We start from the raw sequence: 20,999 nt of genomic DNA, 5'->3' as shown, positions 1-20,999 counted from the left end.
TCTTAGAGCCAATTAAGGCTGTCTATAGTAACACCTCTGTCAAAGTCTGCTTAACACCAACTGGTAGTGTCTCGATACCCATTAAGGCAGCCAGTGGACTTAAACAAGGATGTCCTCTGGCATCTACCTTGTTTAACTTCTACCACTTTGATTTCAGGGAAAGCCAAATGGGAATTACAGCGTGCCCTCCCCAAATGTACGGAACACATATACCTTACATCCTCTACACTGACGATCTTGTGATCCTTGACAAGACCAAAATTGGACTACAAAGGAGTTTTTGAGCACTCAAAATATACATTGAGGATAACAACATGCCGATTAACATCTCTAAAATGCAAATTATGTCACTTACCTCTGAGAAAAACAATAAAGTAAAAACAATCTGCATATTCCTAGATGGGAAACGACTAGACAAAGTTAAAACCACAAAATATCTCGGTATCTGGCTGAATCAATCCAACATCGAAGTCCAGTGGATGGACCATTTGAAAAACAAAAGCCGCTTGCTTGCTCGTCAAGGACTAATTATCCATAAAAAATATGGACAATATTCTTTAAGACCGATCCTTAGCTTCTACAGACAGAAAGTGGTGGCCATACTTACCTCTGGAAAGTATACTCAGCACGCCACAACAGATATGGAAGATTGTGGAAGGAATATATTGGCACAAAATACTCTCTCTTCTGAAATCATATCCAACTAACAGAATTTGCTTCAAATTGGCTATTCAGTCGCTGGAATCAATCAGTGCCTGGAAACATATAGATCTCTATAGAAAGATCATTATAGATGAAGATATTCCAACCATCAGGATCCTAAAAACTACCAATTCAGAGCTGAAAAATTCCACTGCGGCTAGCTGGAAAGAATTTTGTTTTCAAATTCTTAACAACTACGACATAACCAGCAAAACACTTACCAATAGACCAATGGAAGCATAAAAACGGATATGTGAATAAGATTGGATACACACCCTCGAAAAGAAAAACAAACATAACTTCTCACTACCCACGATATATGAGACAAGAGCTCTAAATGAACCACCTAAATATCTACAAAAATGTCCATGTAGATGAATAAGAGACACCTTCCTTAGATTTGGTTTCAATATTCTCCCAACCAGAGAATATTTAACACTCACTAGACAAATTCCCAAGAAATATATATATTTTGCAGGTTCTGTAAACAAATAGATACAGTTGAATCATTGCAACATCTCTTCATGGTGTGTCCTACTCTATCAGAGCTAAGGAACATATTTACTCACATGCTTCCTTCAGAGCAAATTCAACACGAACTAGATCAAAAATGGGCTCCGATCATGAGTGGAAACAATGATCCACTTATATTCAAGAAAATGCAATACTGGGAAAAACTAATTGAATTGCAAAAATGAAAGCCTTGCCTGAGTAACTCATTTGAACTCATTATTTAAATTGAAGAGCAAAAAAAAACGTTCTTCTCTTTTCTCTCTTTCTTCTGGTCTTTTTCTTTCTTTCTCTGCTTTTTTATTGTTGTTTTAAGTAATGTAATTAATCAGAACTGTGAAATGTTAAATGTTTGTGTACAAACTATAAAACATTAAAATTAAAATAAAACAACATGCGGGCAGGCCAGCAATACCCACCATGAACACATCCTCATATACAGGCAGGGAGCCTAGCAATACCTGCCCATGAACATATGCTCATCTACAGGCATGGAGCTCAGAGATACTCGCCCATTGACATATGCTCATGTACAGACACGGAGCTCAGAAATACCCACCATTTGACATATTCTCATTGACAGGCGGGGAGCCCAGCAGTACTTGCCATTGACATATGCTCATCTACAGGCCTGGAGCTCAGTAATACTTGCCATTGATATTCACTTATCTACAGGCGGGGAGCCCAACAATAGCCGCCATTGACATCTGCTCATATACAGGCAGGGTGCCCAGCAATACCCACCATTGAGATACGCTCATCTACTGGCAGGGTGCCCAGCAATAGCCGCCATTGAGTTACGCACATCTACTGGCAGAGTGCACAGCAATAGCCGCCATTGAGTTACGCTCATCTACTGGCCGGGTGCCCAGAAATACCTGCCATTGAGATACGCTCATCTACTGGCATGGTGCCCAGCAATAGCCACCATTGAGTTACGCACATCTACTGGCAGAGTGCACAGCAATAGCCGCCATTGAGTTACGCTCATCTACTGCCAGGGTGCCCAGCAATAGCCGCCATTGGGATACGCTCATCTACAGGCAGGGAGCCCAGAAATACCTGCTATTGAGATACGCTCATCTACTGGCAGGGTGCCCAGCAATACCCGCCATTGAGATATGCTCATCTACTGGCAGAGTGCCCAGCAATAGCTGCCATTGAGTTACGCTCATCTACTGGCAGAGTGCCCAGCAATAGCCACCATTGAGTTACGCTCATCTACTGGCAGGGTGCCCAGCAATAGCTGCCATTGAGATACGCTCATCTGCAGACCCAGAAGGACCTGCATAAATAAATGGCATACTAGAATGATGTTTGCTGCAGAAGACCAGCGTTCTACCTCCACCATGGCAGACCACGTTGCCTGAGAGGGTTCTCCGCTGGGAGCTCAGCAGCGGTGTGTCGCTGTGCCATCCTTTTCAACCAGCATCCCCTCACCCTACAGGGCATCAGTAACCCGGTCTACAGTATTGAGTGCACCCAAGCTCTGCAGGGATGCTCCTACCAAGGACCACTTTACGTTGCCCCTCCATGCCTCGAAGAATATCAGCTTCACTGTTCAGTCCCTGCCAGAAGCAGGAACATGTTAACTGAGGAATGCCCAGCGAGTGCAGAATGTGGCAGCGCGGTTGCTGCTATGCCTGAACCACCTAGAGCACATTACCCCTGCCATGCCACTGACTGCCAATCAAGTGCTGAATGAAGTTTAAAATACTCTGCCTTGCATAGTCACCGCCATCAGCCTTTCACACAGGCCCACCTTGTGCTTACAGCCAGATTCAGAAAAGGCTGGGCTGCTAAATTGAACATCATTGTGTTAATAATACATGGAGACAGTGTAGCCCTGGATGTTAGCAACAAGGGTGTGAACCATGCAGTCTTTGGGACTGTTTGCACAAACATGACTGTCAGGAATGGGTGGTCCACACCATGCAGAGTGTGGTAGGGCTACACCTAAATGTCACAAATGATTGACCGACACCTCACATAGCCTTCGGGCAGTATCGCTACACCTAGAGTGTGTGCCAGGAAAGAAAGAACCACACCAAGCTGAGTCCTGGAGACTATGCGGGCACCCATTGATGTCAGGGGGCAGTGGGGACACAACTTGAAATCAGAAATGAGCGGCCTGCTTTAAGTAGACTCTCTGGGCCGTAGGGACAGCTATAAGTACAAGGAATATTAAACCCTCATCTCAGAAGAGAACTGTGCTTCGTTCGGCAGAGCCATCATTTTATCACGTATTGACTACTACAATTCCCTGCTGATTCCGACTAAGAAGAAATTCACCCAGCAGTTTCAAACTCTCCAAAACGATGCAGTTAGAATCATTAAGGGCATCCCGAGAAGGGAACACATCTCCACATGGAAAGAAGTACTACACTGGCTGCCTATCGTGGCCCGGATCCACTTCAAGGCAGCCAACATCGTCCATAAGATCTCCACAGGGGGAGAATCACTACACTGGCTGCCTATTGTGGCACGGGTCCACTTCAAAGCAGCCAACATAGTCCATAAGATTTCCACAGGGGGAGAATCACTACACTGGCTGCCTATCGTGGCCCGTATCCACTTCAAAGCAGCCAGCATCGTCCATAAGATCTCCACACGGGGAGAATCACTACACGGGCTGCCTATCGCGGCCCGGATCCACTTCAAAGCAGCCAACATCGTCCATAAATTCTCCACAGGGGAGAATCACTACAATGGCTGCCTGTCGCGACCCGGATCCACTTCAGAGCTGCCAACATCGTCCATAAGATCTCCACAGGGTAGAATCACTACAATGGCTGCCTATCGTGGCCCGGATCCACTTCAAAGCAGCCAACATCCTCCATATGTGTCTTTATGGTCAGACCTCAAAGTTTCCAAAGACCCGCACGTTCCCTTATGTCCACAACTTGGGGCTAAAATCAGCCAATTTGGGAATAATTAAACCACTCTGACTCAGAAAGGCCAGAGAATTTGATCGAGCCTTCCTGACTAGAGCCGCACAGATTTGCAATAGGCTTCCAAGCAAACTCTGACTGGAAAAAAATATCAACAGCTTCCGCGCCCAATTGAAAACGTTACTGTTTAAAGGTGTTAACTAGCCCCACCTAGCCTTTCCCTGAGATCACCACATAGTCCTGTCTAACAAATGTCCTTCGTGTCTAGGTACGCCCTGATGCCCGAGGGTTCCCGGCGCTATACAAGTAAATAAATAAAAAAGTGATGGGTCCGCACATTGTAGTGCCTTCAGGAGAGTAGCACCCCCATTGGGTGTTTGGAAAGAGGGTCCACACCTGAGAGGGCAATGCATAGAGCTCAAATCTTGCTTCTTTTTCAGACTGGTAATCAGGGAGAAAGGAGAAGAGATTGTGAGGTGTGTGTGTGGTGACGTCCGTACTGCAGAGTTTGAAGTAGGTCCTGATGGATTCCTTGACCCTAGCCACTGCCACAGGCCATCGAATAGAAGAGTGTAGCCTTACTTCCTGCCCCCTGTAGTGACTGTGAGTCTTTCAGTGAAAGACACATGATGTAGACACCACGTTCACCTGCTTATCCTCTCAACCCCACATGTCATGGCCTTGGGTTAATGCTATGGCCCTGTCCACAGGCACTGGGCCCTGCCTACAACCTTGAGCTGAGAAAGTTATTGACTTGGACCCTATAGCACCACTGAGGATGAAGCAGGTGGCGGGGAGACCGGCTGACGCCTGCCAGCAAACCACGCAAGAGGCCATTAAGAGCCTATAGCACCACTGAGGATGAAGCAGGTGGTGGGGAGACCGGCTGACGCCTACCAGCAAACCATGCAGGAGGCCATTAAGACCCTATAGCACCACTGAGGATTAAGCAGGTGGTGGGGAGACTGGCTGTTGTAACAGGGCTGCCTGCGGCATCGCAAACGCAGTTTCATTTTAAACCCATTCTGGAATCTGTACTGGCACTGATCATTAAAAATCCCCAAACTTGCAACCGGGGTGTTTGGCTGCAATGGTGATACAAACATGCTCTCCCCCATTGATAGGTACTGTGTGTAAATGTGTAAATGTGTCCTTTAGGGCAAACCATCTCCCTAGGTGCATCAAGAATGCTTGGATTACTCCCTTGCTTAAAAAGCCTAGCCCATGCTCAATGACACCCTTGAACTATCGACCTATCAAAACACGCCTTTTTTACTGAAGATCCTGGATCGTGTAGCATTTATGCAGGTGGTGACACACCTGAAGATTAACGGGATTCTGAATAAGTGGCCGGCGGGCTGCTACAGACCATGGATAAAGGGCAGATGGCTCGGCTGAGGCTGTTGGCCCTTTCTGCCACCTTTGACGTTGTTGGTCACCAGGTTGAGGGCGCTGGCTGGTTTCTCAGGTGATGCGTCTCTCTGGATTACGTCTTTTCTGAGTAACCGCTGGTGCAGAGTTAGTAGTAAGGGTCCAGAAGCTGAAGCGGTTCTTTTGACTCATGGCGTGCCTCAGGGGGCGTGCTTATTGCTCTCTCTGTATAACATGTTTACTGTGCCCTTCCTCAACCTACTGGAAGAAAGTAATGTTGATTTTACTAACTACGCGGATGACAAGCAATGTGTCATCCCACTATCTGGCAAGTATCCAGAGGATGAAAAGACTATTAATAAGATATATGGACTGGTCCAATCCAGGATGCCCAATGACCGTCTGGCACTTAACACAGAAAAAAACAAGCTAATGGTGATTGGCACAATGGTACAAATACATAAAATGGGCACAGATCTTACATTTCTAAGTTGCAGCATGTAATATTAAAACTAAATAAAGTGTTAAAACACTGGAGGTGTATTTTGAACAAAATTTAAATATGAGGGCCCATGTGACCATCTTGGTTTCATCCACTGCATACTATATCAAGCTGCTGGGACAGCTGTGTATCCACTGCATACTATATCAAGCTGCTGGGACAGCTGTGTATCCACTGCATACTATATAAAGCTGTTGGGACAGCTGTGTATCCAATGCATACTATATCAAGCTGCTGGGACAGCTGTGTATCCACCGTATACTACATGAAGCTGCTGGGACAGCTGTGTATCCACTGCATACTATATCAAGCTGCTGGGACAGCTGTGTATCCACGGTATACTATATCAAGCTGCTGGCACAGCTGAGTATCCACCACATACTATATCAAGCTGCTGGCACAGCTGTGTATCCACTGCATACTATATCAAGCTGCTGGGACAGCTGTGTATCCACTGCATACTATATCAAGCTGCTGGGACAGCTGTGTATCCACTGCATACTATATCAAGCTGCTGGGACAGCTGTGTATCCACGGTATACTATATCAAGCTGCTGGCACAGCTGTGTATCCACTGCATACTATATCAAGCTGCTGGCACAGCTGAGTATCCACCACATACTATATCAAGCTGCTGGCACAGCTGTGTATCCACTGCATACTATATCAAGCTGCTGACACAGTTGTATCCACCGCATACTATATCAAGCTGCCGGGACAGCTGTGTATCCACGGTATACTATATCAAGCTTCTGGCACAGCTGTGTATCCACTGCATACTATATCAAGCTGCTGGCACAGCTGGGTATCCACCGCATACTATATCAAGCTGCTGGCACAGCTGTGTATCCACTGCATACTATATCAAGCTGCTGGGGCAGCTGTGTATCCACCGCATACTATATCAAGCTGCTGGCACAGCTGTGTATCCACTGCATACTATATCAAGCTGCTGGGACAGCTGTGTATCCACTGCATACTATATCAAGCTGCTGGCACAGCTGGGTATCCACCGCATACTATATCAAGCTGCTGGCACAGCTGTGTATCCACCGCATACTATATCAAGCTGCTGGCACAGCTGTGTATCCACTGCATACTCTATCAAGCTGCTGGCACAGCTGTGTATCCACTGCATACTCTATCAAGCTGCTGGCACAGCTGTGTATCCACGACATACTATATCAAGCTACTGGCACAGCTGAGTATCCACCGCATACTATATTAAGCTGCTGGCACAGCTGTGCATCCACTGCATACTATATCATGCTGCTGGCAAAGCTGTGTATCCACGGTATACTATATCAAGCTGCTGGCACAGCTGGGTATCCACCGCATACTATATCAAGCTGCTGGCACAGCTGTGTATCCACTGCATACTATATCAAGCTGCTGGCACAGCTGTGTATCCACTGCATACTCTATCAAGCTGCTGGGACAGTTGTGTATCCACCGCATACTACAGTGGTCCTCAAACATTTTTGGCCGGGCCCCCCTGAGCAAGATTTGGGCAGGTCGGCACACCCTGGGCTCTCCCCACTCTGCTCCCACCACTATCCCATGGTTCCCGGCCATTGTGCTCCCACCATAGCCCCTGGGTTCCCCCATCCCGTCCCCAACACAGTCTGAGGGCCAGTGGCGGCCGGTGATTTTTTTAAGTGGAGGGGCATAACTATTTCCCCCAAAAATGCCATAGCGACGGAGCTAGTGAGGGAACCCAAACCAATATAATGGGTTAAAATGTTGCATTGTAGAGCATACTTTTAACAAAAAAATTGGTAAATAGCCAAACAGTTTGCAGTTGGTGCTGAGGGGCCCAGGGGGCAGTCATGACATTTTTTACTGGACATCTATTATAGATGTCCAGTAAAAAGATACCATCCCTGTCCCCTGGGCCCCACTGAGCCTAACACAATCAACATGATTATGTGTGTATGCAAGACGCTGCACATTCATTCAGCAACCACTCTATCATTCCCACGAGCATCCATCACCATACTCTCACTCATAACACAAGCATGCACGCATCCATACACATGTTTAATTTTTTTTTTTAAAAATGGACAGAAACGCACCTTCTGCATTGGCCTGCGTGTGGGTGCTGAAACGCCCTGCTCCAGGCTGCTCTGCCCGTATGTGGGAGGAGGCGCAGGTGCTCCCCCTCACACATACAGACATGCAGGACCCCAGCAAGCATTTCCAATGAGCTATGCAAGGCTAGTAAAGCAAAACGCCCCAGCACTTGCATGGCTCAGTGAGCGTGTGCGGCTGGGGACTAAACTGTACTGTTCAGCCATCCCAGGAGCACTCCATTAGCTGGAAAAAGCAGCTGAGGGAGTGCTCACTGTTTCACTGGGCTGGCTCCTTAGCTCCTCCATAATGGGTGAGGGGCCACTGGGTGGGCGCCCCCTCGCCATTATGGATGAGCCGCCAGGCTCGGACTGGGCTATAGGGCAATGCCTGTACCAAAAATGTAAAATGCTAGTGTGGGCCAGTAAAAATGGGCCACCATTTTGGCCAATGTGGACCAGTTTGATGAGTTACTGAACTATGCATTTAGTAATTTCGACCATTGTTGCTGAATATATCACAATTTACTTACATTTTAACACAAAGCACCCCCTTGGCTACTATTGAAACAGTGGGCCTCATTACAACCCTGGAGTTGCGTCCGGGTCTGGCACCCGCGAATGGGCAATTACCGCGTCATGGCGAGTTAGGCGGACCTGATAATTGCCCTTTCGCGGGTGCCGGTACTGGTAGATCCCCATAGGGCTTAATGGGAATGGGGAGCTCGGATGCACCAGCAGCATCCGACGAGCTGTGCTTGAGGGTGCCGCACGGCCTGCCAGGTGAGACCAGGCGGTCTGTTAGGCGCCCGCGAGCACAAGTCTTACTAAGGCGGTACGGTAGGAACGGTACCGGTAGCTTACCGGCACCATTCTTACCGTACCGCCATAGTTGTAATGAGGCCCTGTCTGTGACTAAAGGAATGAATATCCATTTAGAACTGCGGGCCACTTTTTCATTGTTGCCTGAGACAGTTTCTTGCTTCAGCCCGCCCATGTGGGCCACCCCTGCCCATTTCTTCCAATCTAAAAAAAAAAAAAAAACGCGCCCCATAGTTTGAATACCGCTGGCATACTATATAAAGCTGCTGTCACAGCAGTGTATCCACCACATACTATATCATGCTGCTGGCACAGCTGTGTATCCACCGCATACTATATCAAGCTGCTGGGACAGCTGTGTATCCACCGTATACTACATCAAGCTGCTGGGACAGCTGTGTATCCACTGCATACTATATCAAGCTGCTGGGACAGCTGTGTATCCACTGCATACTATATAAAGCTGCTGGGACAGCTGAGTATCCACCGCATACTATATCAAGCTGCTGGCACAGCTGTGTATCCACGACATACTATATCAAGCTGCTGGCACAGCTGGGTATCCACCGCATACTATATCAAGCTGCTGGGACAGCTGTGTATCCACCGTATACTACATCAAGCTGCTGGGACAGCTGTGTATCCACTGCATACTTTATAAAGCTGCTGGCACAGCAGTGTATCCACCACATACTATATCAAGCTGCTGGGACAGCTGTGTATCCACCATATACTACATCAAGCTGCTAGGACAGCTGTGTATCCACTGCATACTATATCAAGCTGCTGGGACAGCTGTGTATCCACTGCATACTATATAAAGCTGCTGGGACAGCTGAGTATCCACCGCATACTATATCAAGCTGCTGGCACAGCTGTGTATCCACGACATACTATATCAAGCTGCTGGCACAGCTGGGTATCCACCGCATACTATATCAAGCTGCTGGGACAGCTGTGTATCCATCGTATACTACATCAAGCTGCTGGGACAGCTGTGTATCCACTGCATACTATATCAAGCTGCTGGGACAGCTGTGTATCCACTGCATACTATATAAAGCTGTTGGGACAGCTGTGTATCCAATGCATACTATATCAAGCTGCTGGGACAGCTGTGTATCCACCGTATACTACATGAAGCTGCTGGGACAGCTGTGTATCCACTGCATACTATATCAAGCTGCTGGGACAGCTGTGTATCCACTGCATACTATATAAAGCTGCTGGGACAGCTGTGTATCCAGGGCATACTATATCAAGCTGCTGGGACAGCTGTGTATCCACTGCATACTTTATCAAGCTATATCAAGCTGCTGGCACAGCTGTGTATCCACCACATACTATATCAAGCTGCTGGCACAGCTGTGTATCCACTGCATACTACATCAAGCTGCTGGCACAGCTGTGTATCCACTGCATACTATATCAAGCTGCTGGGACAGCTGTGTATCCACTGCATACTATATAAAGCTGCTGGGACAGCTGAGTATCCACCGCATACTATATCAAGCTGCTGGCACAGCTGTGTATCCACGACATACTATATCAAGCTGCTGGCACAGCTGGGTATCCACCGCATACTATATCAAGCTGCTGGGACAGCTGTGTATCCACCGTATAGTACATCAAGCTGCTGGGACAGCTGTGTATCCACTGCATACTTTATAAAGCTGCTGGCACAGCAGTGTATCCACCACATACTATATCAAGCTTCTGGGACAGCTGTGTATCCACCGTATACTACATCAAGCTGCTAGGACAGCTGTGTATCCACTGCATACTATATCAAGCTGCTGGGACAGCTGTGTATCCACTGCATACTATATAAAGCTGCTGGGACAGCTGAGTATCCACTGCATACTATATCAAGCTGCTGGCACAGCTGTGTATCCACGACATACTATATCAAGCTGCTGGCACAGCTGGGTATCCACCGCATACTATATCAAGCTGCTGGGACAGCTGTGTATCCACCGTATACTACATCAAGCTGCTGGGACAGCTGTGTATCCACTGCATACTATATCAAGCTGCTGGGACAGCTGTGTATCCACTGCATACTATATAAAGCTGCTGGGACAGCTGAGTATCCACCGCATACTATATCAAGCTGCTGGCACAGCTGTGTATCCACGACATACTATATCAAGCTGCTGGCACAGCTGGGTATCCACCGCATACTATATCAAGCTGCTGGGACAGCTGTGTATCCACCGTATACTACATCAAGCTGCTGGGACAGCTGTGTATCCACTGCATACTTTATAAAGCTGCTGGCACAGCAGTGTATCCACCACATACTATATCAAGCTGCTGGGACATCTGTGTATCCACCATATACTACATCAAGCTGCTAGGACAGCTGTGTATCCACTGCATACTATATCAAGCTGCTGGGACAGCTGTGTATCCACTGCATACTATATAAAGCTGCTGGGACAGCTGAGTATCCACCGCATACTATATCAAGCTGCTGGCACAGCTGTGTATCCACGACATACTATATCAAGCTGCTGGCACAGCTGGGTATCCACCGCATACTATATCAAGCTGCTGGGACAGCTGTGTATCCATCGTATACTACATCAAGCTGCTGGGACAGCTGTGTATCCACTGCATACTATATCAAGCTGCTGGGACAGCTGTGTATCCACTGCATACTATATAAAGCTGTTGGGACAGCTGTGTATCCAATGCATACTATATCAAGCTGCTGGGACAGCTGTGTATCCACCGTATACTACATGAAGCTGCTGGGACAGCTGTGTATCCACTGCATACTATATCAAGCTGCTGGGACAGCTGTGTATCCACTGCATACTATATAAAGCTGCTGGGACAGCTGTGTATCCAGGGCATACTATATCAAGCTGCTGGGACAGCTGTGTATCCACTGCATACTATATCAAGCTGCTGGGACAGCTGTGTATCCACTGCATACTTTATCAAGCTATATCAAGCTGCTGGCACAGCTGTGTATCCACCACATACTATATCAAGCTGCTGGCACAGCTGTGTATCCACTGCATACTACATCAAGCTGCTGGCACAGCTGTGTATCTACTGCATACTATATCAAGCTGCTGGGACAGCTGTGTATCCACTGCATACTATATAAAGCTGCTGGGACAGCTGAGTATCCACCGCATACTATATCAAGCTGCTGGCACAGCTGTGTATCCACGACATACTATATCAAGCTTCTGGCACAGCTGGGTATCCACCGCATACTATATCAAGCTGCTGGGACAGCTGTGTATCCACCGTATACTACATCAAACTGCTGGGACAGCTGTGTATCCACTGCATACTTTATAAAGCTGCTGGCACAGCAGTGTATCCACCACATACTATATCAAGCTGCTGGGACAGCTGTGTATCCACCGTATACTACATCAAGCTGCTAGGACAGCTGTGTATCCACTGCATACTATATCAAGCTGCTGGGACAGCTGTGTATCCACTGCATACTATATAAAGCTGCTGGGACAGCTGAGTATCCACCACATACTATATCAAGCTGCTGGCACAGCTGTGTATCCACGACATACTATATCAAGCTGCTGGCACAGCTGGGTATCCACCGCATACTATATCAAGCTGCTGGGACAGCTGTGTATCCATCGTATACTACATCAAGCTGCTGGGACAGCTGTGTATCCACTGCATACTATATCAAGCTGCTGGGACAGCTGTGTATCCACTGCATACTATATAAAGCTGTTGGGACAGCTGTGTATCCAATGCATACTATATCAAGCTGCTGGGACAGCTGTGTATCCACCGTATACTACATGAAGCTGCTGGGACAGCTGTGTATCCACTGCATACTATATCAAGCTGCTGGGACAGCTGTGTATCCACTGCATACTATATAAAGCTGCTGGGACAGCTGTGTATCCAGGGCATACTATATCAAGCTGCTGGGACAGCTGTGTATCCACTGCATACTATATCAAGCTGCTGGGACAGCTGTGTATCCACTCCATACTTTATCAAGCTATATCAAGCTGCTGGCACAGCTGTGTATCCACCACATACTATATCAAGCTGCTGGCACAGCTGTGTATCCACTGCATACTATATCAAGCTGCTGGCACAGCTGTGTATCCACCGCATACTATATCAAGCTGCAGCTGTGTCCCTATATTTCCAGAACTAATTGTGAGACTCTAGCAAGAGCTATGATTGGGTCCAACATCGACTATTGTAGCAGTCTGCTTGTGGGCAAAGCCAAATCAGAGTGTAACCGGCTTCAAAATATACAAAACAGTGCTGTGAGGCTGATCACTGGCCTCGACAGGAGAGATCATGTGTCTGAGGCCAGGCGTAGTTTGCATTGGCTCCCTATAGATGTGAGAACTGATTTCTGTATTTTGCTAATTACACAAGATGGGGTCTAGTCCACTATATCTGAGTGAAGCATTGGTGTTCAAATCAAGTACTCGTACTCTTAGATCAAATAGATCCAACCAACTTAAAAGACCAGCCTGAAAATTGACCCAGGTGAAGAAATGTGCTTTCTCTGCGGCTGCCCATAGGGCCTGGAATGCCACCCGGATCTTAGCGAATGTTTAGGAAGAGACTGAAGACCTTGTTGTTTAGATGACCTATTCCTATTTGCCATTTAGAAATATGGGCTCTTTGTTTTTCTTGGGTTGGTTGTTCAGACCTTGTGCTCAGTTTGTTGGTCTTTCGCTTCAATGTTTATTGTTTATTTCTGTCTGCTCCCTTAAGACTCAGGGTCAGCGGTGTGCGGTATAAATAAATTAAAGCAAAGTAAAAGTACATTTTCCCTTCAGCCTAAGTGACTTACCTTTCTTTACTCCTGACAGGACATGCTGGGAACCGAAAAGCAGAAAACGGTGGTTGAGTTTGCGAGGATGGTGCACCTCCTGAAGGAACAAGAGCGCACAATACTGGGGAGACTGGAGGAGCTGGAGAGGAGAATTACCACAACTGAAAAGCCGAATATCGCCAAATTATCCCAGCAAATCTCATCCCTCAGTGCCCTGAAAAACGAGATAGAGGAGAAGTGTGAGCAGCCAGAGGAGGAACTGCTGAAGGTGAGTCACTGCGTTACAAAGTGATATAGGGATAGAGAGGGAGTGTGAGCAGCCAGCGGGGGAACTACCGAAGGTGAGCCACTGCGTTACAGAGTACACTAACACAGTGATATAGGGATAGAGAGGGAGTGTGAGCAGCCAGCGGGGCAACTGCTAAAGGTGAGCCACTGCGTTACAGAGTACACTGACACAGTGATATAGGGATAGAGAGGGAGTGTGAGCAGCCAGAGGAGGAACTGCTGAAGGTGAGTCACTGCGTTACAAACAGAGTGATATAGGGATAGATTGGGAGTGTGAGCAGCCAGCGGGGGAACTGCTGAAGGTGAGCCACTGTGTTACAGAGTACACTGACACAGTGATATAGGGATAGAGAGGGAGTGTGAGCAGCCAGAGGAGGAACTGCTGAAGGTGAGTCACTGCGTTACAAACAGAGTGAAATAGGGATAGAGACGGAGTGTGAGCAGCCAGCGGGGGAACTGCTGAAGGTGAGTCACTGTGTTACAGAGTACACTGACACAGTGATGTAGGGATAGAGCGGGAGTGTGAGCAGCCAGAGAGGAACTCCTGAAGATGAGTCACTGCATTACAAACAGAGTACACTGACACAGTGATATAGGGATAGAGAGGGAGTGTGAGCAGCCAGCGGAGGAACTGCTGAAGGTGAGTCACTGCATTACAAACAGAGTACACTGACACAGTGATATAGCGATAGAGAGGGAGTGTGAGAAGCCAGAGGAGAAACTGCTGAAGGTGAGTCACTGTGTTACAGAGCACACTGACACAGTGATATGGGGATAGAGAGGGAATGTGAGCAGCCAGAGGAGGAACTGCTGAAGTGAGTCACTGTGTTACAGAGTACACTGACACAGTGATATAGGGATAGAGAGGGAGTGTGAGCAGCCAGCAGGGGAACTGCTGAAGGTGAGTCACTGCATTACAGAGTACACTGACACAGTGATATAGGGATAGAGAGGGAGTGTGAGCAGCCAGCGGGGGAACTCCTGAAAGTGAGTCCCTGCATTACAAAGAGAGTACACTGACACAGTGATATAGGGATAGAGAGGGAGTGTGAGCAGCCTGCCGGGGAATGGCTGAAGGTGAGTCACTGCGTCACAAACAGAGTGATATAGGGAAAGAGAGGGAGTGTGACCAGCCAGCGGGGGAACTGCTGAAGGTGAGCCACTGTGTTACAGAGTACACTGACACAGTGATATAGGGATAGAGAGGGAGTGTGAGCAGCCAGAGGAGGAACTTCTGAAGGTGAGTCACTGCATTACAGAGTACACTGACACAGTGATATAGGGACAGAGAGGGAGTGTGGGCAGCCCCAACCCACTGTCAGACACATGCATTAAGGACAAAGCCTGGTGCACAAGCATCCAAAATGCCCTCTCCAATAAAATCAAAGGACTGCAGACCAAAATAGCTGACAATAGATCCCAACTAACAGCTATTACACCAGTACCTACCCCCACCCCTCATACCAACTCAGGTTTCACTTTCAAAAAAGTCACCATTCCTGAAGTCCACAAAATCATTGCGTCTCTTAAACCATAGCTGCCCAGCTCAGATTATAAAAGATGCAGCTAGAGACCTTGCCCCATTCATTACTAAACTTGTAAACTCCTCCTTCTCGAACAATTCTGTCCCAAGTAACCTCAAACAGTCCTGGGTTCTACTACTACTGAAAGAACAGACCCTTGACCCGGCTATACTCACCAACTACAGACCAATTACGACAGTGCCCTTTCTTCTGAAAATTCTGGACAGAATAGCCTACTTGCAAATACAAGATTATCTTGAAGCTCACAAATTACTCCGTACCCGTCAATCTGGCTTCAGACCCCGGCATGGAACAGAAACTGCACTTGTCGACCTCAAAAGCCAGATTGATGAATTGAAAGACAAAGGAAAGATGGCCATCATACTTCTACTCGACCTCTCTGCGACTTTTGATTTGGTGGATCACTCCATACTTTGCAACCACTTATCTTCTGCGTCCCACTTCTCCAGTTCTGCAATTGCCTGGATCCAATCTTTCCTCGATAACAGAACTATGCGTGTGTTCTCACCGTCAGCAGCTGCTGACCCCATCCCCATCACCTGCGGAGTCCCTCAAGGATCCTGCGTCTCGCCCACTTTGTACAACATTTTTACAAAGCCACTATTCGACAAACTGGACCGTCTGGGTGTCACCTACACAAACTATGCAGATGACACCCAGATACTCCTACCCCTCTCAGGAACCTATGATACAGACGTTGCGCGGATTAATGAAGTCTACATCATCATTCAGGCATGGATGGCCACACGTGGCCTCTGCCTGAATGATGATAAGATAGAACTACTCCTAGTCGGCTTATCCAATAACCTTCTTAAACTAAGTCCTCAATACACAAATATCGTCATCAATGGGAACACTATACCCATAGCCAAACATGTAAAAACTTTAGGTTTCTACTTCGATGCCCAGTCTAACCTAACTAAGCAGATCAACATGACCTCCTCAGCCACAGCTTACACGGGCAAGCTGATCAGAGCCTGTAGACCTGTACTATCCCCCACCAGTTGCCTTACACTGGCGAGAGCGCTTATAAAATCCAAATTGGATTATTGCAACAGCCTTTATCTAGGAGCAAACAAGTCCATTGTAAATAAACTACAGATTATGCAAAACAGCGCGCTTAGAGCAGCGTTGAATATTCCTAAAAGAGAGCACATTTCAGAAATTAGAAAGCAACACAGGTGGCTCTCTATACATGACAAAATTGCCCTAAAAACTATCTGCCTCACACACAAAGCAATAAACCTCCAAGCCCCCCACCCCCTATCTCACTGACAAGTTCACATGGAGGGTGTCCAACAGATTCACTAGATCATCTAACACACTGTCCCTGGTGGTGCCTAGATACAATCTAAAAAGAGCCGGAGGTTCTAGCTTCCCGGTATTAGCCGCCCAGCTATGGAACACTCTCCCTCAGAACATCCAAACCATTCAAACCTTCAACAAATTCAGAAGCCATGTTATTACATGGATTCCTAACAAAATAGCAGCTCTTGATACCACTGATAGCTAGGTGGTCTGCTCAACTAGTATATGTGTCACCCAACTTATACGACTGCTATGACCTAATGTATAATATGTATAATGTGTAATGTATATATGTACCATTGTAATTTTACAAACTGTATTAATGCTTACAACTGTCTATACTATGCCATGTAACCACTTCAGCCTCAAGCGCCCAATTACCTCCGGGTCAGGTGCGCGATATAAATAAAATAAACAAACAAACAAACAAACAAGCCAGCGGGGGAACTGCTGAAGGTGTGTCACTGCATTACAGAGTACACTGACACAGTGATATAGGGATAGAGAGGGAGTGTGAGCAGCCAGAGGGGGAACTGCTGAAGGTGTGTCACTGCATTACAGAGTACACTGACACAGTGATATAGGGATAGAGAGGGAGTGTGAGCAGCCAGAGGGGGAACTGCTGAAGGTGAGTCACTGCGTTACAAACAGAGTACACTGTCACAGTGATATAGGGATAGAGAGGGAGTGTGAGCAACCAGCGGGGGAACTGCTGAAGGTGAGTCACTGCGTTACAGAGTACACTGACACAGTGATATAGGGATAGAGAGGGAGTGTGAGCAGCCAGCGGGGGAACTGCTGAAGTTGTGTCACTGCGTTACAGAGTACACTGACATACTGATGTAGGGATAGAGCTGGAGTGTGAGCAGCCAGAGAGGAACTCCTGAAGATGAGTCACTGCATTACAAACAGAGTACACTGACACAGTGATATAGGGATAAAGAGGGAGTGTGAGCAGCCAGCAGAGGAACTGATGAAGGTGAGTCACTGTGTTACAAACAGAGTACACTGACACAGTGGTATAGGGATAGAGAGGGAGTGTGAGCAACTAGCGGGGGAACTGCTAAAGGTGAGTCACTGCATTACAAACAGAGTACACTGACACAGTGATATAGCGATAGAGAGGGAATGTGAGCAGCCAGAGGAGGAACTGCTGAAGTGAGTCACTGTGTTACAAACAGAGTACACTGACACAGTAATATAGGGATAGAGAGGGAGTGTGAGCAGCCAGCAGGGGAACGGCTAAAGGTGAGTCACTGCAGTACAAACAGAGTGATATAGGGATAGAGAGGGAGTGTGAGCAGCCAACGGGGGAACTGCTGAAGGTGAGCCACTGCATTACAGAGTACACTGACACAGTGATGTAGGGATAGAGAGGGAGTGTGAGCAGCCAGAGGAGGAACTGCTGAAGGTGAGTCACTCTGTTACAAACAGAGTACACTGAAACAGTGACATAGGGATAGAGAGGGAGTGTGAGCAGCCAGTGGGGGAACTCCTGAAGGTGAGTCACTGCATTACAGAATACATTGATACAATGATATATGGATACAGAGGGAGTGTGAGCAGCCAGCGGGGGAACTGCTGAAGATGAGTTACTGTGTTATAAACAGAGTACACTGACACAGTGATATAGGGATAGAGAGGGAGTGTGAGCAGCCAGCGGAGGAACTGCTGAAAGTGAGTCACTGTGTTATAAACAGAGTACACTGACACAGTGATATAGGGATATAGAGGGAGTGTGAGCAACCAGCGGGGGAACTTCTAAAGGTGAGTCACTGTATTACAAACAGAGTACACTGACACAGTGATATAGCGATAGAGAGGGAGTGTGAGAAGCCAGAGGAGAAACTGCTGAAGGTGAGTCACTGTGTTACAGAGCACACTGACACAGTGATATAGGGATAGAGAGGGAGTGTGAGCAGCCAGAGGAGGAACTGCTGAAGTGAGTCACTGTGTTACAAACAGTGTACACTGACACAGTGATATAGGGATAGAGAGGGAGTGTGAGCAGCCAGCGGGGGAACTGCTGAAGGTGAGTCACTGCATTACAGAATACACTTGCACAGTGATATAGGGATAGAGAGGGAGTGTGAGCAGCCAGCGGAGAACTCCTGAAGGTGAGTCCCTGCATTACAAACAGTACACTGACACAGTGACATAGGGATAGAGAGGGAGTGTGAGCAACCAGCGGGGGAACGGCTGAAGGTGAGTCACTGCGTTACAAACAGAGTGATATAGGGATAGAGAGGGAGTGTGAGCAGCCAGAGGAGGAACTGCAGAAGGTGAGTCACCCTGTTACAAACAGAGTACACTGACACAGTGATATAGGGATAGAGAGGGAGTGTGAGCAGCCAGTGGGGGAACTGCTGAAGGTGGGTCACTCTGTTACAAACAGAGTACACTGACACAGTGATATAGGGATAGAGAGGGAGTGTGAGCAGCCAGAGGAGGAACTTCTGAAGGTGAGTCACTGCATTACAAACAGAGTACACTGATACAATGATATATGGAGGGAGAGGGAGTGTGAGCAGCCAGAGGAGGAACTTCTGAAGGTGAGTCACTATGTTACAAATGGAGTACACTGATACAATGATATAGGGATACAGAGGGAGCGTGAGCAGCCAGCGGGGGAACTGGTGAAGGTGAGTCACTGTGTTACACCCAGAGTGATATAAGGATAGAGAGGGAGTGTGAGCAGCCAGCGGGGGGACTGCTGAAGGTGTGTCACTGCGTTACAGAGTACACTGACAGAGTGATATAGGGATAGAGAGGGAGTGTGAGCCACCAGCGGGGGAACTCCTGAAGGTGAGTCACTGCATTACTGACACAGTGATACAGGGATAGAGCAGCATCTGAGTGGAGGGCAGAAGAATGTTCAAGTTTCTTTATTTAAATAATAAGGACAATGCCTGGCTATTCCTGCTCTAAGGAGTTCCCTACCTGGTGCTCGTCGTTTGTAGTGAAGCCCAAAAGTAAATAGTCTGTCCTCAGTCCATTACTAAGCTGTCCTGCTCCTACCACTATTAAATAAAAAAAGCCAGGAGAATTACTCCCTTCTCCTGGAAAGGCTTCATCAGCTTCTGAATAATAAGCTGGTCAGATAGCACAGCGAGCTAAGCGCCCGCCCCTGAAGTCTGTGTGCAGCCTGCTGTGGCAGGTTCAAATCCCAGCAGGGCCAACTCAGCCTTTCATCCTTCTGAGATTGATAAATTGAGTACCAGTCTGTGGCATAAAAATTTCTTCTGTTATTTCAGCGCTCTGAGACGTATGGATGTGTAGCGCTATATAAGAAATACATTATTATTTTTATTGAAAAAGTCTAGGAGAATGACTCCCTTCTCCTGGAAAGGCGTCTTCAGCTTCTGAATAATAAAAGTGTAGGAGAATGACTCCCCTAGATGTCTTTCTTTGATTTCAATATACAATACTCAAATATCGTTGAGCTATATCTTATATAACTGATGAAACTAGCCTGCCGCCTGCTCCAAAGGTAGTACAGGTCCTTTCTTTCCACCTCTCTTTCACTTTACCGCAGGTCAAGCCGACTCCAGCACTGCAACCTACCTTCTTGTCATCCGTTCCATGAAGCGTGTGTCAGTTGAGGCTTTTGTCGCTACTTTCTCTCCTCCTGCTGCACCTTTGACTGACTCACACCGTGACAAAGCCCTCTCAAACCTTCATCTCTCTATCTCTAACCCCGTCATGAGGTTCCGCTTGAAATCCAAATCCAAGTGCAACTCCTGGTACGATTCCAACCTCGTCACTCTTAAACACAAGTGTAGGGCGGCAGAGAAGAAGTGGAGGCCCTTGGGCGCACCCCTTGACAAACTGGCCTGCCGACTGCTCCAAAGGCAGTACAGATTTTCTGTCCTCACCAAGAAGAGAGCACAGATCCAAGTGTCTCTGTGGTATCTAACAACTCGGCCGAATTTTTCAAATCTGCAAGGAGCTGGCCATCCTTCTGCAGTCTCTACGTCTCCTGTTCCCTCCCCGGCCCTCTGCACAGCCCAGGCCTCTCATTTCACTACTAAAACTTCTCTCCCTCCTCCTCTACCGCTCCTGGCCCGTCTGAGGCTGAGGCTGTCTCTCCTCCTCCTTTCTCCTCTGTTCCCCTTTCCACCCCTCACAATGTTTCTAGACAAGTCTGATCTGCGAAAGTCTCATCAAAGCATGTTCTCCCCTGCTCATCCT

At 47.4% G+C, this 20,999-nt stretch overlaps 1 protein-coding gene across 1 annotated transcript in view; it reads left to right on the top strand.

Moving 5' to 3' along the window:
- The window catches only part of LOC138447908 (uncharacterized), a 416,627-nt gene that overhangs the window by 69,970 nt on the left and 325,658 nt on the right, over positions 1–20,999 (top strand). Inside the window, exon 3 of the mRNA XM_069604423.1 lies at positions 13,706–13,936. Coding sequence (XP_069460524.1) covers positions 13,706–13,936 — 231 coding nt within the window. The remainder of the gene's footprint in view (positions 1–13,705; positions 13,937–20,999) is intronic.

This window comes from Ambystoma mexicanum, chromosome 3q (genome assembly GCF_040938575.1).
Source record: "Ambystoma mexicanum isolate Mex_15411 chromosome 3q, UKY_AmexF1_1, whole genome shotgun sequence".
NCBI lineage: Eukaryota > Metazoa > Chordata > Amphibia > Caudata > Ambystomatidae > Ambystoma > Ambystoma mexicanum.
Note: the sequence above shows the minus strand (reverse complement) of the source record. Positions and strands in the feature narration are given on the sequence as shown.